We start from the raw sequence: 21,180 nt of genomic DNA, 5'->3' as shown, positions 1-21,180 counted from the left end.
ATGGCAATTGAACTCGCTGTCTGCTCTTATAGCCCATCCATGCTAAGGAACGATGAGTTGTGTGTTCAGACACTTTAATTGGCGCACCAGTATTGTATTCTGCTACAATTGGCGCGACTGTGCACTGCCTGTTCGTCAGAACGATTCTTGACATTCCCCTTGTGACCCCAGGATCCCCTTTTGCTGGATGTTTTTCCTCAATCACATCATTCTCGGTGTACTCTCAACACCATTGTACAAGAAACCCACACATAGTTGAATGTTTTTCTAATGCTGGCCCCGGTTAGTCCAGCACAGATAACTCTTTGAAGTCTCTTAGATTGCCCAATTTTTTTATTCTAATATGGATTCAAACTGAAAATGATCCACAGAAAATTTCCTCACTTGAATTTATGCTGAACTCCGGGGTCATGTGTCTAATTTTCCTACAGGGAAGCTCCAATCGTAAAAGGACAGGTGTCTCTAATAACGTGGACATTTAGTGAGATTATAAGTATATAGTTAAAGATGTGGGGAAAATTTTTACTGGGACACAACACATGGCAAGTTTTAAAGCAAATTTGACAAAATGTACCTCCAAATCTCCTGAGATGTTTGCTCCTGCAAGAATTCCAGTAGCTGCTGGGAAGAAAATAGCAAAGACAGAGAAGAAGCCTTCGCCATTTCTGAAGTCTGGACCAAAGTTTTCAGCAAATATTGAAGCTAAAACAAAAAGAGCTGATGTTTATTAACCTGCAATGTTGGAGCATAAAGATAGTGATCAGTAGAAGGCAGGCAAGACAGTGAGCTAAGTAATCCATAAACTGGATATAGCCACGGCTGTTATAAATGTAAGTATTTGTGTCTATGTATTATTGCCTATGACTAGTTCTTCACTGACTATACGTAGTTTGTATCCACTTGCTGCCATAAAAGTATTTATGGTGATAATACATATTGAGAATAGATTCTGCCAAGAGCCAATGAAACATTAAAAATTAGCCATAATGTTATGTTGAGGTTCCTATTAAACACAGTTCACACAAGGCTTTGAGCTGGCAAATTCTAGCAGTACAAATGTTGGATTTCTTAATGACTTGTCTATGATAGTCACTGACTGATTACATTAGTACTGTTGCCTAGAAGTATGGCCTCTGGCGTGATGGTAACCTCCGCAACCCTATACCTACACGTATACTATATATAGAACTTTACATAGAAACATATCAGGTTTGTTTTTTTTGCATTTTACCTTGATAATTGAAGAATCCTCTAGATCTTTTCTCTTCTGTGGTGGGAATAACAGTTCCGATAAAAAAGTTGACAATGGCGATCAGCAGTATAACTAGCAACACAATTTGAGCCTAAATGAAAAAAAAAATTCATATTGTGAGCATGTGATAGAAGGCGTATTGTGTAAAATGTTTCATAACAATGACTGAATAATGTTACTTCAATTCCAAGAGACCTAAACAAACAAACAAATATTCACTACATATATTTCTGGAGACATCCTACAGTACATGCAAGTACAATGTGGTCATAGTTTAATATTACTTCAATGAACTGGTACATATTGTCTTAGTAGAATTATTTTCTTTATCATTTACCTTACCAAATATATTAACCCCTTCTTGCACCTCAACGTAATAGCACGCTGTGGTGTGGGGGGTGATGTGTTGAGCGGGCTCACTCACCAAATAAATTTGATATCACTGTAATCACATTGAGCCACAGAAAAAAGTTGAGTTGTCATTTTTACCGCATGGTGAAAGCTGTAAAAACGAAACCCAAAAAACTATGGAGGTATCACAGTTTTTTACCAATTTCAGCCCGAAAATATTTTCCTTTCAGTTTACCAGTACTTTAAATTGTGCCAATAGAAACTACAACCCCTCACGCAAAAAATAAGCCCTCACACCCCTCTATTGACGAAAATTTTTTAAAAAGTTATGGCTTTTGGAAGGAGGGGAGTTGAAAACAAAATTGAAAAAAGCAAAAAAAGGCTCAGTCCTGAAAGGGTTAATTTTATATATATATATATATATATATATATATATATATATATATATATATATATATATATAAAGTTTACTTGTGGGAAAGGGGAGTGTTTTGGAATTGTTTCTTGTTACTCAGAATGTACAATACTATTGTTACTCAAAAAGTTTGTTTACTGCTGGTGGCTGTGGCCCCAGCCATCACAGCGTTAGGTTGCTAGCCAATCTGACTTGTCTCTCCTCGCTCCAGCGATGCCCCCTGCTAGCTGCAGCTCTCCTCCTTCCTGCTGCTGTCCACGTCCTGTTGCCTTGGCTATTGGTGCTCCTGGAATACGTCGGACCAGACAGCCTACTCAACACCCTGCCTGCAGATTAAGATACATCCGTGTTTGTTCCTTGGGACTGTTTTGGATTTCACTTCTATCTTGCTCCTTGGATTTGTCGCCTAGTACCTTTTGTCCTACTCTTGGTTAAAAAAACCCTTGGTCCATTCTATGACTACGATTCCCATCTCATCATCTGGCTTGTCACATCCTGATCCTTTCTCTGGTGACGACATTTGGCTCTGCTCCTGACTACGCTGCAGTTCGTGCAGCACACTTGCTGCCAATCCGTGACTATTTGGAGGACTGTGACCTGGGAAGCTGATTGCAAAAGTCCATATGTCCTTGAGGGGTTCAAGGGAGAAGAATTGTGAAATTCTTTAGGCAACACGCCACAGTTTAGTCAGCGCCAAACCGATTGCGGCTTAGAGGATCCACTCTCCGGGAATATTAACACCTATAATACTATCATAATATATATCAGTGTAAATATTCCATGGACATGTTTTTATATAATATTTGAATCAACATCACATTCTGATGTCAGAACCTGACAATTATGCAGAGATTAGTGATGCGAAAAAGAAACTTCTTGTTATGTAGTGCTTCCTCTGTATTTGAAAAAGAGGTGCTTCAGCAGCTGCAGTAAGTATTCTGCAGTTCTATTCCTCACTCGCTGCAAAACAACATAATACACAATGCAGGTTCTGTAGATCTTATTTAAAAATGCTTCAATCAATTAATGGTGGACAGAAACCTGCCTCTTAGGACTTGTCCACACATAATGGAATTGCTGTAGAAAATTTCTGCAGCAATTCGGAAGAAAGTTGCAGAAATTCTGCTGCTGAAAACTGCACCATTTCCTGCCTTTTTTTACTACAGAAAATGGTGCGGATTTTGCTGCGTTTTTCACACTGTTGGGAGAAAAACGCAGCAAATCAGTCCACTTTCCGCAGCAGGAATTGACATGCAGTAGGAAAATTACGCACCGCAGGTCAATTTCAGCTCAGAAATTTTACGCAGTGTGTGGATGAGATTTGTTAAATCTCACCCACTTTGCTGCTACTCTATTCTGCTGCGTATTTTCCCTCCGCAATTCTGGACGGAAAATACGCAGCAATTCTGCTACGTGTGGACAAGCCCTTACACTTCAAATAGAGGTTTTGCAGCAGCTGAGGTGAGTATTATAAGGAATAAAGTCACCTCGAAATGACATGATCTTTATAACTGCACTTGGACTGTGCTCTGTGACTTTTATATGGTTATGAAACTCCTTGATGACTCTATGGTATGGAGTGACTTTTTTTTTTTTATACACAGCAAATATTTTCCTCAGCAGTGAAAATTTTTAACTGATATTTCTAAGGACAAATTATTTAAAACCAAGGATATATTTTACAATGTGGAGTAAATTATATGATGGATAGTAATAAATCTCCAGGTGTAATAAATATAAAGGAAAATTTGATACATTGAATTAGTACAGAACAAATGTCAACTGTTGATGTATTTTTCTTATTCCTTTAATCCAATTGTCTATATATATTATTTTATGTAAACACAAAGCTCACATAATATAATGTCTCCTTTCTTATACTAAAATATCAAAATGTTTATTGAATGTGATGTACAAGGAATTTTACTGTATTACAATATATCATCACTTATTGTTGCTCAATGATGCTTATTGTTGCTCTAAACGGTTTTCTACATATCTATATATATTTTTTATCATAGCCTAACAAACCCTGTTGGTAAATTTAGTTTGCAGATGAGCCCCTAAAGAAGGGCTTCACCAGCCAGAACATGGTGATGCTTGGGCCTCACCACCATTGGTCGAATTTCATGCCAAAACGGAAAGAGTATCTCAATTTATATTTAATTTGTCTTCTGACCCCTGTATAACATTAAATTAAGCAGAAAGGTGATTGGTGCTGTCAGATAAAAGCCTGTGTAGCATGTCATCCTTTTTATCAAAACTGCCTCCCCAGCTGCACTTCACCAGTAACTATCGGTGACTCCAGAGTTTGAGGAGCACTGCCCTAGACAGTACATTTTCAAGCATCTTGTTACTGTAGAAGGTTATTAGGGTGAAGGAAATGCAACTCAGTAGCAGCTAATCAGGGGGTTCCTAAACCACAACAGTTAGGTGGCTATATCACTGGAATTTGTAGGTTTAACCATTTCTCAATAAATATAAAATCTATAAATATGTATACTGTACCAATCAAAAGTTTGGACAAATCTTTTCATTCCATGGTTTTTCTTGTTTTTTATTTTATTTTCTACATTGTAGATTTATATTGAAAACATGAAAATTTTGAAGGAACACATATGGAATTAAGTGGTAAACAAAAAAGTATTAAACCAGAAGTTGTTTTTTATTTTAGATTCTTTAAAGTAGCCCCCTTTTGCTTTGATGACAGCTTTGCACACTCTTGGCATTGTCTCAATCAGCGTCATTAGGGTAGTCACCTGGAATTGGTTTTCAATTAACAGGCATGCCTTGTCAAGAGTTAATTTGTTGAATTTCTTGCTTTCATAATGTGTTTAAGACCATCAGTTGGGTTGAACAGAGGTAGGATTGTTACACATTATTCAACTACTGTTCTATTCCTCATTATGGCAAGAACGACTCAACTAAGTAAAGAGAAACGATAGTTTATCAATGCTTTAAGACAAATGTGAGCCGATCCAGGAAAATTTCAAGAACTTTGAAGGTATCCTCAACAGCAGTCATGAAAACCATCAAATGCCATGATTAAACTTGCTCTCATGAGGACCGCCCTAGGAAAGGAAGACCAAGAGTTACCTCTGTTGCAGAGGATAAGTTTATTAGTTACCAGCCACAGAAATCACAAATTAAACACACTTCAGATTAGAGCCCACATAAATGCTTCACAGAGATCATGTACCAGACACAACTTAACATCAACTGTACAGAGGAAACTGTGAGAATCAGGTCTTAAAGGGGTTGTCCACTACCGGACAACTGATAACCTATCCACCGGATAGGTCATCAGTACATAATCTGTGGGGGTACGACACCTGCACACCGTACCGTTGAGCAGCTCCGTCTGCCTCCGGGCACCAGACGTCCATGCCAGAAGCAGATAGCCACCGAGCTGCAATACTGCAGCTCCTCTCCTATTCAAGTGAGCTGCTATGCAATGTACGGAGCCAACGGCTTCAGGCTCCCTACATTGCATAATGTGCCATAACATCCGGTGACGGCAGGCCACCAGAGCAGCTGATCGGTGCGAGGTTCGGTGGTCAGACCCGCACCGATGATATACTGATGACCTATCCGGTGAATACTACTGAGGAACAAGAAGAAGAAGAAGAGAATTGCTTGGGCCAGGAAACCCAAGAAATGGACATTAGACCAGTACAAATCTGTACTTTGGTCTGATGAGTAAAAGTTTAAGATTTTTTTTTCCAACCGCCATATCTATGTGAGACGCAGGAAAGGTGAGCGGATGGTTTCTATATATGTGGTTCCCACTGTGAAGCATGGAGGAGGAAGTGTGATGGTGTGGGGGTGCTTTTCTGGTGACACTGTTGGTGATTTATTCAAAATTCAAGGAACACTTAACCAGCATGGCTGCCGTAGCATTCTGCAATGACATGCCATCCCATCTGGTTTGCGCTTAGAGGGACCATCATTCGTGTTTAAGAAAGAGTGCGCTGCGTCAGATGCCATAGCCTCCACAATCACACAACCTAAACCCAATTGAGATGATTTGGGATGAGTTGGACCGCAGAGTGAAGGAAAAGCAGCCAATAAGTGCTCAGCACCTCTAGGAACTCCTTCAAGGCAGTTGGCAAACCATTCCAGGTGACTAACTCATGAAGCTGATTGAGAGAATGGCAAGAGTGTGCAATGCTGTCATGAAAGCAAAAGGGCCCTACTAGAATCTAAAATATAACACATACACTGGTTTGTTTAACACTTAATTCCACGTGTTCCTTCATAGTTATCATGTCTTCAATATGATTCCACAATGTATAAAATAAAAAACAAGAAATACCATGGAATGAAAAGGTATGTCCAAACTTTTGACTGGTAGTGTGTGTGTGTGTGTATGTGTGTATGTATATATATATATATATATATATATATATATATATATATATATATATACACAGTGAAGGAAATAAGTATTTGATCCCTTGCTGATTTTGTAAGTTTGCCCACTGTCAAAGTCATGAACAGTCTAGAATTTTTAGGCTAGGTTCATTTTACCAGTGAGAGATAGATTATATAAAAAAAAAAATACAGAAAATCACATAGTCAAAATTATATATATTTATTTGCATTGTGCACAGAGAAATAAGTATTTGATCCCCTACCAACCATTAAGAGTTCAGCCTCCTCCAGACCAGTTACACGCTCCAAATCAACTTGGTGCCTGCATTAAAGACAGCTGTCTTAAATGGTCACCTGTATAAAAGACTCCTGTCCACAGACTCAATTAATCAGTCTGACTCTAACCTCTACAACATGGGCAATACCAAAGAGCTTTCTAAGGATGTCAGGGACAAGATCATAGACCTGCACAAGGCTGGAATGGGCTACAAAACCATAAGTAAGACGGTGGGTGAGAAGGAGACAACTGTTGGTGCAATAGTAAGAAAATGGAAGACATACAAAATGACTGTCAATCGACATCGATCTGGGGCTCCATGCAAAATCTCACCTCGTGGGGTATCCTTGATCCTGAGGAAGGTGAGAGCTCAGCCGAAAACTACACGGGGGAACTTGTTAATGATCTCAAGGCAGCTGGGACCACAGTCACCAAGAAAACCATTGGTAACACATTACGCCGTAATGGATTAAAATCCTGCAGTGCCCGCAAGGTCCCCCTGCTCAAGAAGGCACATGTACAGGCCCATCTGAAGTTTGCAAATGAACATCTGGATGATTCTGAGAGTGATTGGGAGAAGGTGCTGTGGTCAGATGAGACTAAAATTGAGCTCTTTGGCATTAACTCAACTCGCTGTGTTTGGAGGAAGAGAAATGCTGCCTATGACCCAAAGAACACCGTCCCCACTGTCAAGCATGGAGGTGGAAACATTATGTTTTGGGGCTGTTTCTCTGCGAAGAGCACAAGACTACTTCACCACATCAATGGGAGAATGGATGGAGCCCTGTACCGTCAAATCCTGAGTGACAACCTCCATCCCTCCACCAGGACATTAAAAATGGCTCGTGGCTGGGTCTTCCAGCACGACAATGACCCGAAACATACAGCCAAGGCAACAAAGGAGTTGCTCAAAAAGAAGCACATTAAGGTCATGGAGTGGCCTAGCCTGTCTCTAGACCTTAATCCCATCGAAAACTTATGGAGGGAGCTGAAGAGCCGAGTTGCCAAGCGACAGCCTCGAAATCTTAATGATTTACAGATGATCTGAAAAGAGAAGTGGGCCAAAATTCCATCTAACATGTGTGCAAACCTCATCATCAACTACAAAAAAAGTCTGACTGCTGTGCTTGCCAACAAGGGTTTTGCCACCAAGTATTAAGTCTTGTTTGCCAAAGGGATCAAATACTTATTTCTCTGTGCACAATGCAAATAAATATATATAATTTTGACTATGTGATTTTCAGGTTTTTTTTAAATATAATCTATCTCTCACTGGTAAAATTAACCTAGCCTAAAAATTCTAGACTGCTCATGTCTTTGACAGTGGGCAAACTTACAAAATCAGCAAGGGATCAAATACTTATTTCCTTCACTGTATATATATACACATTTATATATATATATATATATATATATATATATATATATATATATATATATATAAATATATATATATATATATATATATATATATATATATATATATATATATATATATATATATACACACACACATAGAAAATGAAGAGGCAGCACTCCGAGGAAGTTGTTGAAAAAAAGTGGTGTGTTTTTTCACCCAAGGCAGGCAACGTTTCGATCCGTCTCTATGGGATCTTTGTCAAGCCTCTTTCTCTTTATTTTTTTGGTATTTCATTAACAAGGGTTCCTAGCCTCAACCTAGGAGGCCTGCACCCACTGCTGTCGCTGTGCTGCTTTATTCTTTTTCTCATTATATATACACACATATATATATTAGTATTCTTTTGTACATAAATAGAGATAGGTCTGGCATCAAAAATAGTATACAGTTATGGTATGCTTATATTTTACTTACATGTATGATATTGCAAAAATAAGTTGCTTATATAAGGGATAACTATAGAGGACAAACGAGTCATTCTCTGATGGTCCATTGTAAGTAGATAAGTTAAGCAACTACAGTAGTAAAGTTTGAAGTTTTATGATCCATTAGTAGCTTATTTCTAAGTAAAACATGATGCAAAGTTCACATTACAAGATGTCTCCTAAGATGACTTTCAATGGTATATCTCAGTGATTTATAAACAAACTTAAACCACGTGTCCCTCTGATTTTATGATATAGCCATCATTCCATAGTTGTCTAGAGAGCAACAAGCTAGTAAGTGGGTCATCACTGGTCATCGCTGACATAATGAATGCCATAATATGCACACTGTGTTCATGTGTAGGACAAATCAATGAGAAATAATTCCTTGTAATATATTTAAATAAAATGCCACATTAGACCATAGTAAGCTCTCTGCACAAACAAAGATTCATAAACATGTTCTAAAGTATCATGGCTAAAATTACTTGTGTTGTGTTTGGCTTAATTAAAGAAAATACAATTCATATAAAGCTACATTTATTTTCACAGCCTTTTTTTCATCTTCTTACCTTGGCTTCCCATTCCATGCCAGCTACAGAAATGCCAAGCAGTAGGACTACTGTTATTGCCCCCACAATCCTTATATCATTCATGTCATCCACCATGATTGCATCATTGTCCTGTTATGAAAGAAGTCATCTATTTAACAAGCTTTATCAAAATCTCGGTACTGTAATAAGCAATGCAAATCAGCCCTACATGGCTGACTACTACTTCATAGAGTATATACTTGCTGAAGACATTGGCACCTCTATAGCTTAAGTCAACTACTTTACTGCATGTTCTGCACCTGGCGTGTGTCACTTATAGATCCACTTATGTGTTTTGAGCCCAACATGTGCTCTCAGTCATAGTTCATTATTTGCGCTTTAGAGGAGACACTGCCTTAAGTTCATAGCCATCAAGAAAGGGTGAGTTGACCTAACTTGTTTGGTTCATACTTGTTGAAACTTGGCTTGATCGCAGGAGTGTTAGTAAATACTTCTGTGGTGGCTGCAAAGCCTGAAGATTTGTAGCAACAACCAAAACATTTGAAAGCATAACAACTGGATGGACCTATACCTGTCGAGACTTTGAAAATTGCAAAATGGCAGGTGTGATTTATCGTTGCACGTGTCCTTGTCATCTGTCCTATGTGGGCAAAACTAGAAGGGAACTATGTCGCCGGATCCTGGAACACATTGGGGACATTGAAAATTCTAGGAAGTAACCAGTGGCAGTACACTTTGCATTTCATTTCAGAGTGGTAGAGGTGATCAGATACACACAAAAGAAGGGGGGACTTGAACAGACGGATCCTCGAGAAGGAAACACAGTGGGTATAAAATTTATAAACACTGAGCCAAGAGGGTCTGAACGACTCCTTGTCATTTACCCCGTTTACCTGACACATTGACATTATGTTTGCTAATTAACGTTAGCCCCTTTTTCACCCACCTATTTTTGCCTCAGGACCATAGTTATATTTAAATTCATTATATCTCGTTAATATTATACCTTTTCCATATAAAAGGGATTTCACCTTTTATATAATGGTATTGTATTATACAGTACATGTATATCAAAAATCTTTTAGTCCATCAATCCCTATCCTCAATTAATGTGACCATCACAGTATTCGCATAATTAACAAACATGTTTATATCTGCAACAAACAGAGGCTTATCGGTTCGTTCTATCGAGACTATAAATGATCTTTGCAGGCATCGTCTGTCTTTAAAATAATTGCTGATTAAATTTATTTAAAATATATTTTAATAAAAGCTATATGGCCTTTTTTATCACTTTGAAAACAGCAGCAGTCTATTATTGTCTTGGATGTAAGGCAAGAAGGGCATGACGTTGGAACATCTACTGACAGAAGATGAACGAAAGTGATCAAGCATACCACAATAAAGCAATATATTCCAATTGTTTATTATCACCAAGAATCATTAACCATGTAAATAATTCTAGCTAAGCTGAAATGCTCAAATCATATTTTGCAAGGGTCAGAGTATTCACCTTTAGAAGATCCACAACAGTTTCTGCGAAACCAACCACGTACATAGCAACAGCAACAGCATTGGCAAAGGCAAAGATAAGTCCTATGGATCCACCAAATTCTGGTCCTAAGCTTCTTGAAATAAGATAATATGCTCCACCTAAAACAGGCAATAACTTAATTTAGCACATGATACATTTGAGATTGTTAGTTGGTGTCACTCATATTTTCAATTTTCATGAACAGACTTCAGTATATGGATGCAGAAACAGAGATGGGAATTTTGGGTCAATAACAAACACAATTAAGCAGCCCATGTAATCACGTGTCATCACAACTTAAGCACAGATGAATAAAATGGTCTTGGCAATTATCAATTATCCTGCAGCGCCACCACACGGGAAATTAAGCATTACGAAGTGCCCATTTATATGAATGGGTTGTCTGTGTAATACAGGACAAGTTCTCCAGAGCAAGAGACGCTCTATATAAACCCTCTCCACTCTGGCCAAGACATGAGGATCCTGAATAGGGCATCCACCTCTATTAACTCCGAATTCCCTAATAGGGCATGTGACAGTGGTCTTTCTAAACTAGACATCTCCTTTAAAGAGGACCTGGTCATATAAGTTAAACTGGTTTACTGACCTAAATAGTGCTGTCTCCCTGATTCCAGTGCTGTTTTTTTTCCCGGATCCTGTCCGTTCCAGAGATATGTCCCACTGTTGTGTTGGTTCTTTCTATGACAATTTTCTGTAGTTAACCAACAGGGCATGAACTACCCTCAAGCTGCTCTGATTGGTCAGCAGGGAAGCTAGCTCCACCCTGTTGGCTACCTACTGCACATTGGCATATAGGGAAGCAACACAACAGTGGGCCATATCTCTGGAACAGGGGTGGTTCAGGATTTTTTTTTTAAAAAGCACTGGGATTAGGGAGACAGCGCTATTCAGATCAGTAGACCAGTTCTACTTATCTGACCTAGTCACAGGTCCTCTTTAAAGAGGCTCTGTCACCACATTATAAGTGCCCTATCTTCTACATAAGGAGATGGGCGCTATAATGTAGGTGACAGCAGTGCTTTTTATTTAGGAAAACTATCTATTTTTACCACGTTAGGAGAGATTTTAGCTTTATGCTAATTACTTTCTTAATGCCCAACTGGGCGTGTTTTTACATTAGACCAAGTGGGCGTTGTACAGAGGAGTGTATGACGCTGACCAATCAGCGTCATACACTTCTCCCCATTCATTTAGTCAGCACATAGCAACACTGCGTTGTTCGCTATGTGCTGTCTTATACTTACATATTAACGTTACTGAAGTGTCTTGACAGTGAATAGACATTCCTTCCAGCCAGGACGGGATGTCTATTCACAATCCCGACACTTCGTTAATGTTTCTGTGGTACTTACAGCAGAGCAAGCATAATCTCGCTGTAACCTGTCATTTACAGCGTGATCTCGCGAGATTACGCTTGCTCTGCTGTAAGTACCACGGAAACGTTAACGAAGTGTCGGGATTGTGAATAGACATCCCATCCTGGCTGGAAGGAATGTCTATTCACTGTCTAAACACTTCAGTAACGTTAATGTCAGTATAAGACAGCACATACTGATCTAGCAGTGTCACTATGCGCGGACTAAATGAATGGACACTGATTGGTCACTCATTGGTCAGCGTCATACACTTCTCTGCACAACGCCCACTTGGTCTAAAGTAAAAACACGCCCAGTTTGGTATTTTGAAACTAGTTAGCATAAAGCTAAAATCGCTCCTAACGTGATAAAAATAGATCATTTTTCTAAATAAAAAGCACTGCTGTCACCTACATTATAGCGCCGATCTCCTTATGTAGGAGATAGGGCACTTATAATGTGGTGACAGAGCCTCTCTAAGGACTAATAAAATTCACCTAGAAACATTGGCGGAGGGGGGATTATTATTACTATTAAAATAAGATAGCTTAAAACGAGACCAGGCAGGCAGAAGATGTAAATTTATCACAGTAGTGCATGCCTTATGATAAATTTGGCGTATCGTGCTAGAAATGTTAGATGCTTTTCTCTCTTTCGTACGCCACCTCTTGGTTGCCTTACTTTAGACCAATATTTTTACCAAAATGTTGGCAAAGTTTGGCACATTTTAAGACACACACCTTTTCTCTAAGCCATGCCCCTTTTCGGGACAAACTGGGCCAAAAATCCCCCCCCCCACCCCCCGTTATACCTAAGCTACTAAGGGAGCTCACAGCTTTCAGTTATCATTGGCTCTACATAAATAGGAGAGAGAACTACAATGGGCATTTGCCCTCCTGTTCTCCTGGCCATTCTTTCTCTATCTTACTTGCCATTCTTTCACTACGTCATTGAGTGAACATGTCAGGAAATGACTAATCTATGCTTAGACAGGAGTTGTTTTAAAAAGTTAGGTATTACGTTCCTGTTATGTTTTTATTTATTTATTCTGTTAAACATTTAACATGGAGCAATTTCAAATGTAATTGATATTGCCTGCAGATATGAACAAAAAAATCCAGTCTGTTCATGGAACTTGAGAATTGGAGGAACTTGCCAATAGCATGACAGTTGCTCTTATTTCAATAGATTTGATGCTACGGATGTCTTGAACACAACAATTAGAAGTCAATGTACACTAATTATCAGTAGAGGAAAGATGTGATTACTAAATCAAGATTACTATTATAATCATTTACAGACTTACCCTTTTTAGTCATCTCTATTTTATTGGTTATTTTGGAACATGTAAAAGAATTATCCCCTTCCTAAATATTTTTAGATTTTTCTTATTATATTTAAATAATAAAAATAATAATAATAAAAAAAATTCCAGGACTGTAATACAATATATAAGGGAAAAAAAGATAGTGGGGCTCATGTATTAAAACTAGTATTAGACATGAACCAATCTGGTCACTACTTACAGCCTGAATTCTGATTGGTTCCTATTATCAACACCTCCAGTTTTTGTCTTTAGGAGTTTTCATATATGAGGCACATTATATTTTATGTGGTAATAATTCTTCAACATGGCTGAAGTTTGGCAAATTATCGGGGCAAAGAAAACATGTGAATGGGCTCATTTACACTTACCTTTTTGCCTGTAGTACAACATGAACCAACCACCATGACTGGGTTACATGTGCATTGCCTACGTGTTTCTTACTTACAATAAGGTTATCTTGGAGTACAATTGAACAGATATGTTTTTTCTGACCCAACACTCAGAGTATATAGCCTAAGGCATCAGAAGAAATCATCAGTTGTGCTTTCTTGCTTGCTTGCTTACTTACTTACCTTTGTAATTACCTCTCCCCATCACAAAAGCAGTGAAACCGGTAATGACATGTCTACATATCATATTGTCAACTATGTTTTCTTAAAAATTTTTATAAACTTTGTTTCGTACATTTTTACGGCATAAGTGCTATGTACTGTAACAGGGTTTATCTTACAAAGAAGTTGCCACCCTTTACATAAATACACTTTGATTTTGTTATCAGCCTCACTATTCTTTAGTCATACTCTAAAACTTTTACTGTATACTTTTAAATATTATATCTGATTATGTATTTTATCTATATTTTTATATAATTCAACAATTACAATGTTTGTGTTCTATCATTTTGTCATTTGCATAGATTGCTACTAGCTTCCTACTGAACTAAGTCCTAAAAAGTAGAAAAGTTAGTAAAATTGTACAATAATTAAATTCTGCCTTGATACTGTGTAAAATGTCTCATGGTACTAGTGGTTTAACTGTTATCAGATATGTTTTTCAATGGAGGCTGCTGATGGACGTGTCGGGTCAAATGCCCCTCCATCACCGGCCAAGTCTAGGACTGAAGCGCTTTGCAGTCTGTGAAGAAGTCTGTACTAAACAAGGTGGCGGCGTTTTACAAAGGAAGACATATGTGCAGATCTTCTAACAACAGTATATAACTGGCTTATAATACTGTTTCCAGTTACAGGAAAATAATCATAAAAAGGCCAACCCCATTAAGAAGAATTATTACTTATAAAGGCGTAATGACAAATTGTTAAGTTTAAAGTTGATAAATAAATTAAATGCAGTGATTAAATAATGTGTATATATATATATATATATATATATATATATATATATATATATATATATATATATATATATATATATATATATATATATATTTATATATTTACTACATAAAGCACTAAGTGTAATAAATATGCAATAATACTGCTCATTTGCAAATACAAACTGAAGCTTTAAAGGTAATGGATCAAAAGTACTGCTCCATGACTCTAGATTTCCTACCTTCACTGTGCATAGTAGCCCATGTCTGTGGGTCATTAATGAATAAACAGATCCTACCAATATTTTTGATCAAATATAATAACTACTATTTAGCAGAACACAAATAGCTATTTATTAGCAATTTCATATTGACCCACTATTTCAATGTGAAAATAAATAATACTACATCTGATGATAATATTAGCATTTGTTTTTCAGTTGCTCATATGAGTGAAGACTTAGTTTATTCCTGTGAATTTGTTGCTTGTACCAGGATATACATGTGGTGTCATGTAATTTCATATTTTGTCACTAGATGGCAGGAAACTATTAACCCTCAATCGAAGTGTTGTTGAGACAGCCAGTTTAGCGATGGTAACCATGCACCTTTGTCAAAAGGTACTGTACAATCCTTGCTTGCTATGATGAGTCATAAGTTTTGTCCATAGTGGCATCACCATGGTGGACAGCAATTGGCTGACGCAGTCACATGATGTGTTGTCAGTATAAGGGCATGGCCCCACGTGGCGGTTTTCTTCCGCAACTGTCCGCATCAATGCCGCACAGAATCTGCGTTGCAGATTCTGTGGCGGATCTGCCCAAAATGTGCAGTAAATTGATGCGGACTGGCCGTTGCATATTGAGGTGAAAGTACTTCCCTTCTCTCTATCAGTGCAGGATAGAGAGAAGGGACAACACTTTCCCTAGTGAAAGTAAAAGAATTTCATACTTACCGGCCGTTGTCTTGGTGACGCGTCCCTCTTTCGGCATCCAGCCCGACTTCCCTGGATGACGCGGCAGTCCATGTGACCGCTGCAGCCTGTGATTGGCTGCAGCCGTCACTTAGACTGAAACGTCATCCTGGGAAGCCGGACTGGAGGAAGAAGCAGGGAGTTCTCGGCAAGTATGAACTTCTATTTTTTTTACTGGTTGATGTATATTGTGATCGGAAGGCACTGTCCAGGGTGCTGAAACAGTTACTGCCGATCGCTTAACTCTTTCAGCACCCTGGACAGTGACTATTTACTGACGTCGCCTAGCAACGCTCCCATAATTACGGGTGCACACACGTAGTCACCCGTAATTATGGGTGCACACACGTATTCACCCGTAATTACGGGAGCCCCATTGACTTCCTCAGTCTGGCTGTAGACCTAGAAATACATAGGTCCAGCCAGAATGAAGAAATGTCATGTTAAAAAACCAATACGCATCCGCAGCACACATAACATCTACATAACATCTGCGGACTTCATTGCGGAATTTAGAATCTCCATTGAAGTCAATGGAGAACTTCCGCAATGAGTCCGCAACCAGTCAGCCACAGGTCCGCAACATCCATTGTATGCTGCAGACACCAAATTCCGCACCGCAGTCTATGCTCCGCAGCGGAATTTTCCGCCTCGTCTAAACTAAGCCTACTAAAAAGAAGTGGAAGGCAATGGAGAAACAGGTCCGCTGCGGATTAACGCTGCAAAGTGTCCGCAGCGGAATTCCAGAGCAATTCCGCCACGTGGGGCTTTGCCCTTAAAGTCATGTCATCACGCAGCATTGGAAGCAAGGAGCAGTGGGTAGTGCAAGAGACTAATGGCAAGGAGGTGGCAAAGAATTGATAAGATAAGTATAATGGAAAGTTTATTATTTTAACATTTTATCCCAAAAAATTAAATAGCCGGGGAACCTTCCATTTTGAGTTCTCATTTGTACATACAACTGGGGAGACATAACATAAACAACCAAAATTGTATCATGGACAGGTTTGTCCTGTCAAACAAATATGTGTCAATCTAGTTTATGGATACATTTAACTTCACATTCTGTCAAAATGTAAATTATTATAATTAACATGTGGCAGCAAACATAATAAAAATGCATAGTGATTTTCTACTGAATTGAAAAGTACTTACCTCCTCTGACAATGCCATTGGTGCATATAGCTGACATAGAAAGACCTGTCAGTGTGGTTACCACCACGCTTAGGCCAATGACAACCACTCCAAGACCTGAAAACAGCAAAAGACTTACATTTACCTGCATCCAACACAGTCATTATATAGTGAAGTTCCCTGGAATTTAGGTGCGGTAAAAACTTGGGTTCTCCTGAAATGCACTGAGATTATAGTCACTTACCTTTCCAATGCCCAGCAGTAAACAGTTCAGTGGGGTAAATTTACTAAAGTTAACTGGTGCTGTCGTTTTACCAGTTTGAGCTTTAATCTAGAAGATATTTTATAAAGCCACACAACCAGTGAGTTGTGCTTTAAAGGGGTTGTCCGAGATTTAATGACTTTGTGTTAATGCTTGTAATTTATAAATGTAAATACATTTGTAATATACTTACATTTTCCAAAGTGGCCCCGTTTCCAGATCCTGCCGTGGGGAACTTGACGGCTGACGTCACTCTCTGCACTGGCTCTGGCCGCTTTGTTGATCTTGAATTCTTTTCCGGGTATACGACACGTCACTTGTTCTGCTTCACAGCCCATAATGCGCATGCGCTGTCACTGCTGTTCTCGCCAGTGGCGTAACTACCACCGTAGCAGCCGTGGGGGGCTGTATGGCGCTATCTACAGAGGTGGCTGTATGGCGCTATCTACAGGGGGGGGGGGCTGTATGGCATTATCTACAGGGGGGCTGTATGGCGCTATCTACAGGGAGGGGGCTGTATGGCGTTCTCTACAGGGGAGCTATATGGCGTTATCTACAGGAGGGGGCTGTATGGCATTATCTACAGGGGGGCTGTATGGCACTATCTACAGGGGGGACTGTATGGCACTATCTACAGGGGGGTCTGTATGGCGTTATCTACAGGAGGGGGCTATATGGCGCTATCTACAGGGGGGGCTGTATGGCGTTATCTACAGGGGGGCTGTATGGCGCTATCTACAGGGAGGGGGCTGTATGGCGTTCTCTACAGGGGGGCTGTATGGCGTTATCTACAGGGGGCTGTATGGCGCTATCTACAGGGGGGGCTGTATGGCGCTATCTACAGGGAGGGGGCTCTATGGCGCTATCTACAGGGGGGGCTCTATGGCGTTATATACAGGGGGGCTGTAAAAAAGGCACTATTTACAAGGGGGGGTTGTGTGACACCCAGGGGAGGGGGGCCCCAGTCAAAAGTTTGCTATGGGGCCCAGTCTTTCCTAGTTACGCCCCTGGTTCTCGCGGTCCCTGCTGTTCTCGAGACAACAGCAGGGGCCGCGCATGCGCGTTACAACAGAACAAGCCGATATACACCATGTCACAAGTCGCGTGTCGTATACCCGGAAAATAATTTAAGATCAACAAAGCGGCCAGAGCAGAGGGTGACGTCACCCGTAAAGTTCCCCACGGCAGGATCTGGAAATAGGGCCACTTTGGAAAATGTAAGTATATTACAAATGTATTTACATTTTTAAATTACAAGCATTAACACATAGTCATTAAATCTCGGACAACCCCTTTAAGTCTTACAAAACATCTTTAGTGTTGAAATCAATTTTCTACCAGAAGGGCAGCTATACAGAAGTAAAGTTCACCCGGTAAGCCAGCATTTCGGCAATACAATTTAGAACTATAAGAGCACTCTAATAAATATACCCCAAGTAAAAAAACACTGGTTCTTAAGTATGTTTAGGGCAGAAAGATACATAAGTGGACATGATTTGTTTAATGCAAATAAATAACATTTTTATAAGACCTATTGGCCTTTAAATGCATAGAAATGGCCACAATTGCAAAAAAATACTTTTCTAAATGTTATCTCCATATATTTCTTCAGTGCCTTTAGATTGTTGTATTATTTTACTCTCGTTGCAATAATTATCATACAACTTAAATAAAATAGCCATGAAGTCACGTTGTTTTATTTATTTGCATTCTACGGCATAGAAATATGATAAGCATATTGAAGAACATACCATAAAAAGACAAGAATGGCCGTGATGCAGACCAATAAGTAGATCCGTTTTCCTTGATTAGACATTACCTGAAATGTTCTTAGTAACAAATGTGACACTGATCATCCAGTTTCCATTCTATGTGACTTACCTCATTCTCATAGGAATACAAAAATAAAAAAGAATTGTTATTATCTCTGTAATCTCATTGTTGTCTTGTCGAGAGAACTGACCAAACAATGCAATTGTAGGCCCAGAGCTAAATTTCTGTCCACCATTGTAGAAAAAAATCGCTCAAAAGCCCTTTTAAACTGGCCAATTATCAGGCAAACGAGCGTTCATAGAACGCTCGTTGCTGATAATTGCCTTGTGTAAACAGGGCGGCAGACGCTCGTTCATCTGCTGATCATATAGTTTTAAAAATGTAAAATATTATCGTTGTAGGCAGCACATCTCCCTGTGTAAACAGGGAGACACGCTGCAGACATGATAATAATGTATAGGGACGAGCGATTGGAGTAACGAGCGCTATTCCCCATATATAGCTCTGTGTGACAGGAGCAAATGAGCGCCGATCAACGAGCGGTCCTGTTGATCGACGCTCGTTGCACCTGCCAAAGTTGGCCTGCTGTAAGAAGACCTTAAGAAAACTTTAAGAAAATTCCTATTTTATCCTTGGACCCAGCCATCACGTATACGTCTGCTACATACTGTTCTCATTATGGATTTACTCCACTAGACCCCTGTTATTGCTACCCAACAGTACATTTGCCTTCCCCTACATGACTTTACCTTCAAATTTGTTGACCTTTGTTCTCCATATCCAGAGGACCCAAGAAGACTTTCTAGAACTGAAAACAGATTATATAATCTCCTACCTAGCCATGCACTGACTCGGTTTGTTAAGTATCCTTAACACTTTACCTCCACGAACAAAACCGTTGGTTGCTATTGCAGAGGTTGACAACCCAGTAATTGTGGTTACCATGGTCGCAAGTAAAATTATGATAACTCCCAGACCTGTCAGTAGTAAAAGAGAATGAAATATTTTATATATGCTTTTTGTCTTTTAATACAATTTAACACTGGGAACGTTGACTCTTGGCACTTATGAGCCTGAAAAAAAGTACTGAGGTCCTGAAAAGGGTTGTAAAGGAAAAAGTGACTGAATACCAACTTGTGAAGAGCTGAATGGTCCTTCTCTCCTAAATCCTGAAATTAAGAACCTATGAGAAAGGCTTAACTACTGACTGTTGGAAGTGTTGAGCCGCGTTTAAAATCCTGAAATAAATTCATCTTCTTGTCTGCTTTTTGCTTTATGCTCTGACCGACGCTAAAAAAAGCCTCCGGCAAGTCAAGTCTGCGATTACCTTAAAATAATGAGATTCTGAACTAGCATCGACCTTTCGAACGTTCATGACTCATATTTTATTACCTCCTCTGACATATCCATTTGTGGCGATTGCAGAGGTGGACAGGCCAGTTATAGTAGTTACTGTCACAGCTAACCCGATGATAATGACACCAAGACCTCAGTGGAAAGAAAAAAATACAGTTTGTTAAGTATTAAAACAAACTTCCACTTGTGTCTCATCTAGAGAATTCCCCTCTAATAAACCTACAGCCTTTACTATTAGAAACTCTCCACCTGATAATATTTTCCTCATAAGCAAAATACACCTTGGGTATTGAAAAACCTTGGGTTCCTAAATTGGGAGTGGAGAGATAATAATGATATGAATGATCCTGACCCTACCCACCACAAATCTAAATAAATATTTTTAAACTGAACAAAACATATTCATAATGGGTCATTTTGAAAATTGTTAAAAATGAAGCTTATACCTCAGTGAGGAGTACTTTGAAAGGAGCGTCAGTCGAGCATGCGCGCTGCTCCTCTACTCAAACTCTACAGGAGTGAGGGAAATAGCCAAGTACAGAAGCAGCAGTGGGACCCCCATTAATATATGTATCACTTATCTTGTGGATAGATGATAAATGTATTTGGTGGGAAGATCCCTTCATATCTTGGGCTTCATGGTGAAAGGACCTTTAAGTAGTGAAGTAGATATAGTTACATAGTCTAAACAATTCTCTGTGAGATAAATACAGTAGCTACTACAGTAGCAGCAGATACACACATCTCTCTGCTAGAATGTATCAGTCTGGAGTACAGGCTGTTTAGCTCACAGAGCATTGCCTGGACTGGATACAATTGTATCCATTTCTCAGCTGAGAGCAGGACTAGATACAATGAAGGAAATAAGTATTTGATCCCTTGCTGATTTTGTAAGTTTGCCCACTGTCAAAGTCATGAACAGTCTAGAATTTTTAGGCTAGGTTAATTTTACCAGTGAGAGATAGATTATATTTAAAAAAAACAGAAAATCACATAGTCAAAATTATAAATATTTATTTGCATTGTGCACAGAGAAATAAGTATTTG

The 21,180-nt window shown here is 39.1% G+C and overlaps 1 protein-coding gene across 7 annotated transcripts in view; it reads right to left on the bottom strand.

Annotated features, from left to right (window-relative positions):
* The window catches only part of SLC12A1 (solute carrier family 12 member 1), a 127,414-nt gene that overhangs the window by 69,024 nt on the left and 37,210 nt on the right, over positions 1-21,180 (bottom strand). For 2 of the 7 annotated variants that reach the window (XM_075858022.1, XM_075858018.1), the window contains exons 4-8: positions 19,659-19,754; positions 10,582-10,721; positions 9,087-9,197; positions 1,232-1,343; positions 575-702 (exon numbers count right to left, since the gene is read on the bottom strand). In XM_075858022.1, the coding sequence (XP_075714137.1) occupies positions 575-702; positions 1,232-1,343; positions 9,087-9,197; positions 10,582-10,721; positions 19,659-19,754 (587 nt within the window). Of the gene's footprint in view, positions 1-574; positions 703-1,231; positions 1,344-9,086; positions 9,198-10,581; positions 10,722-16,763; positions 16,860-19,526; positions 19,586-19,658; positions 19,755-21,180 lie in introns of all 7 variants that reach the window. The other 5 variants (XM_075858021.1, XM_075858019.1, XM_075858017.1 and 2 more) reach the window with 4 other exon arrangements.

This window comes from Rhinoderma darwinii, chromosome 3 (assembly GCF_050947455.1).
Source record: "Rhinoderma darwinii isolate aRhiDar2 chromosome 3, aRhiDar2.hap1, whole genome shotgun sequence".
NCBI lineage: Eukaryota > Metazoa > Chordata > Amphibia > Anura > Rhinodermatidae > Rhinoderma > Rhinoderma darwinii.
This window is presented reverse-complemented; position numbering and strand designations above follow the sequence as displayed.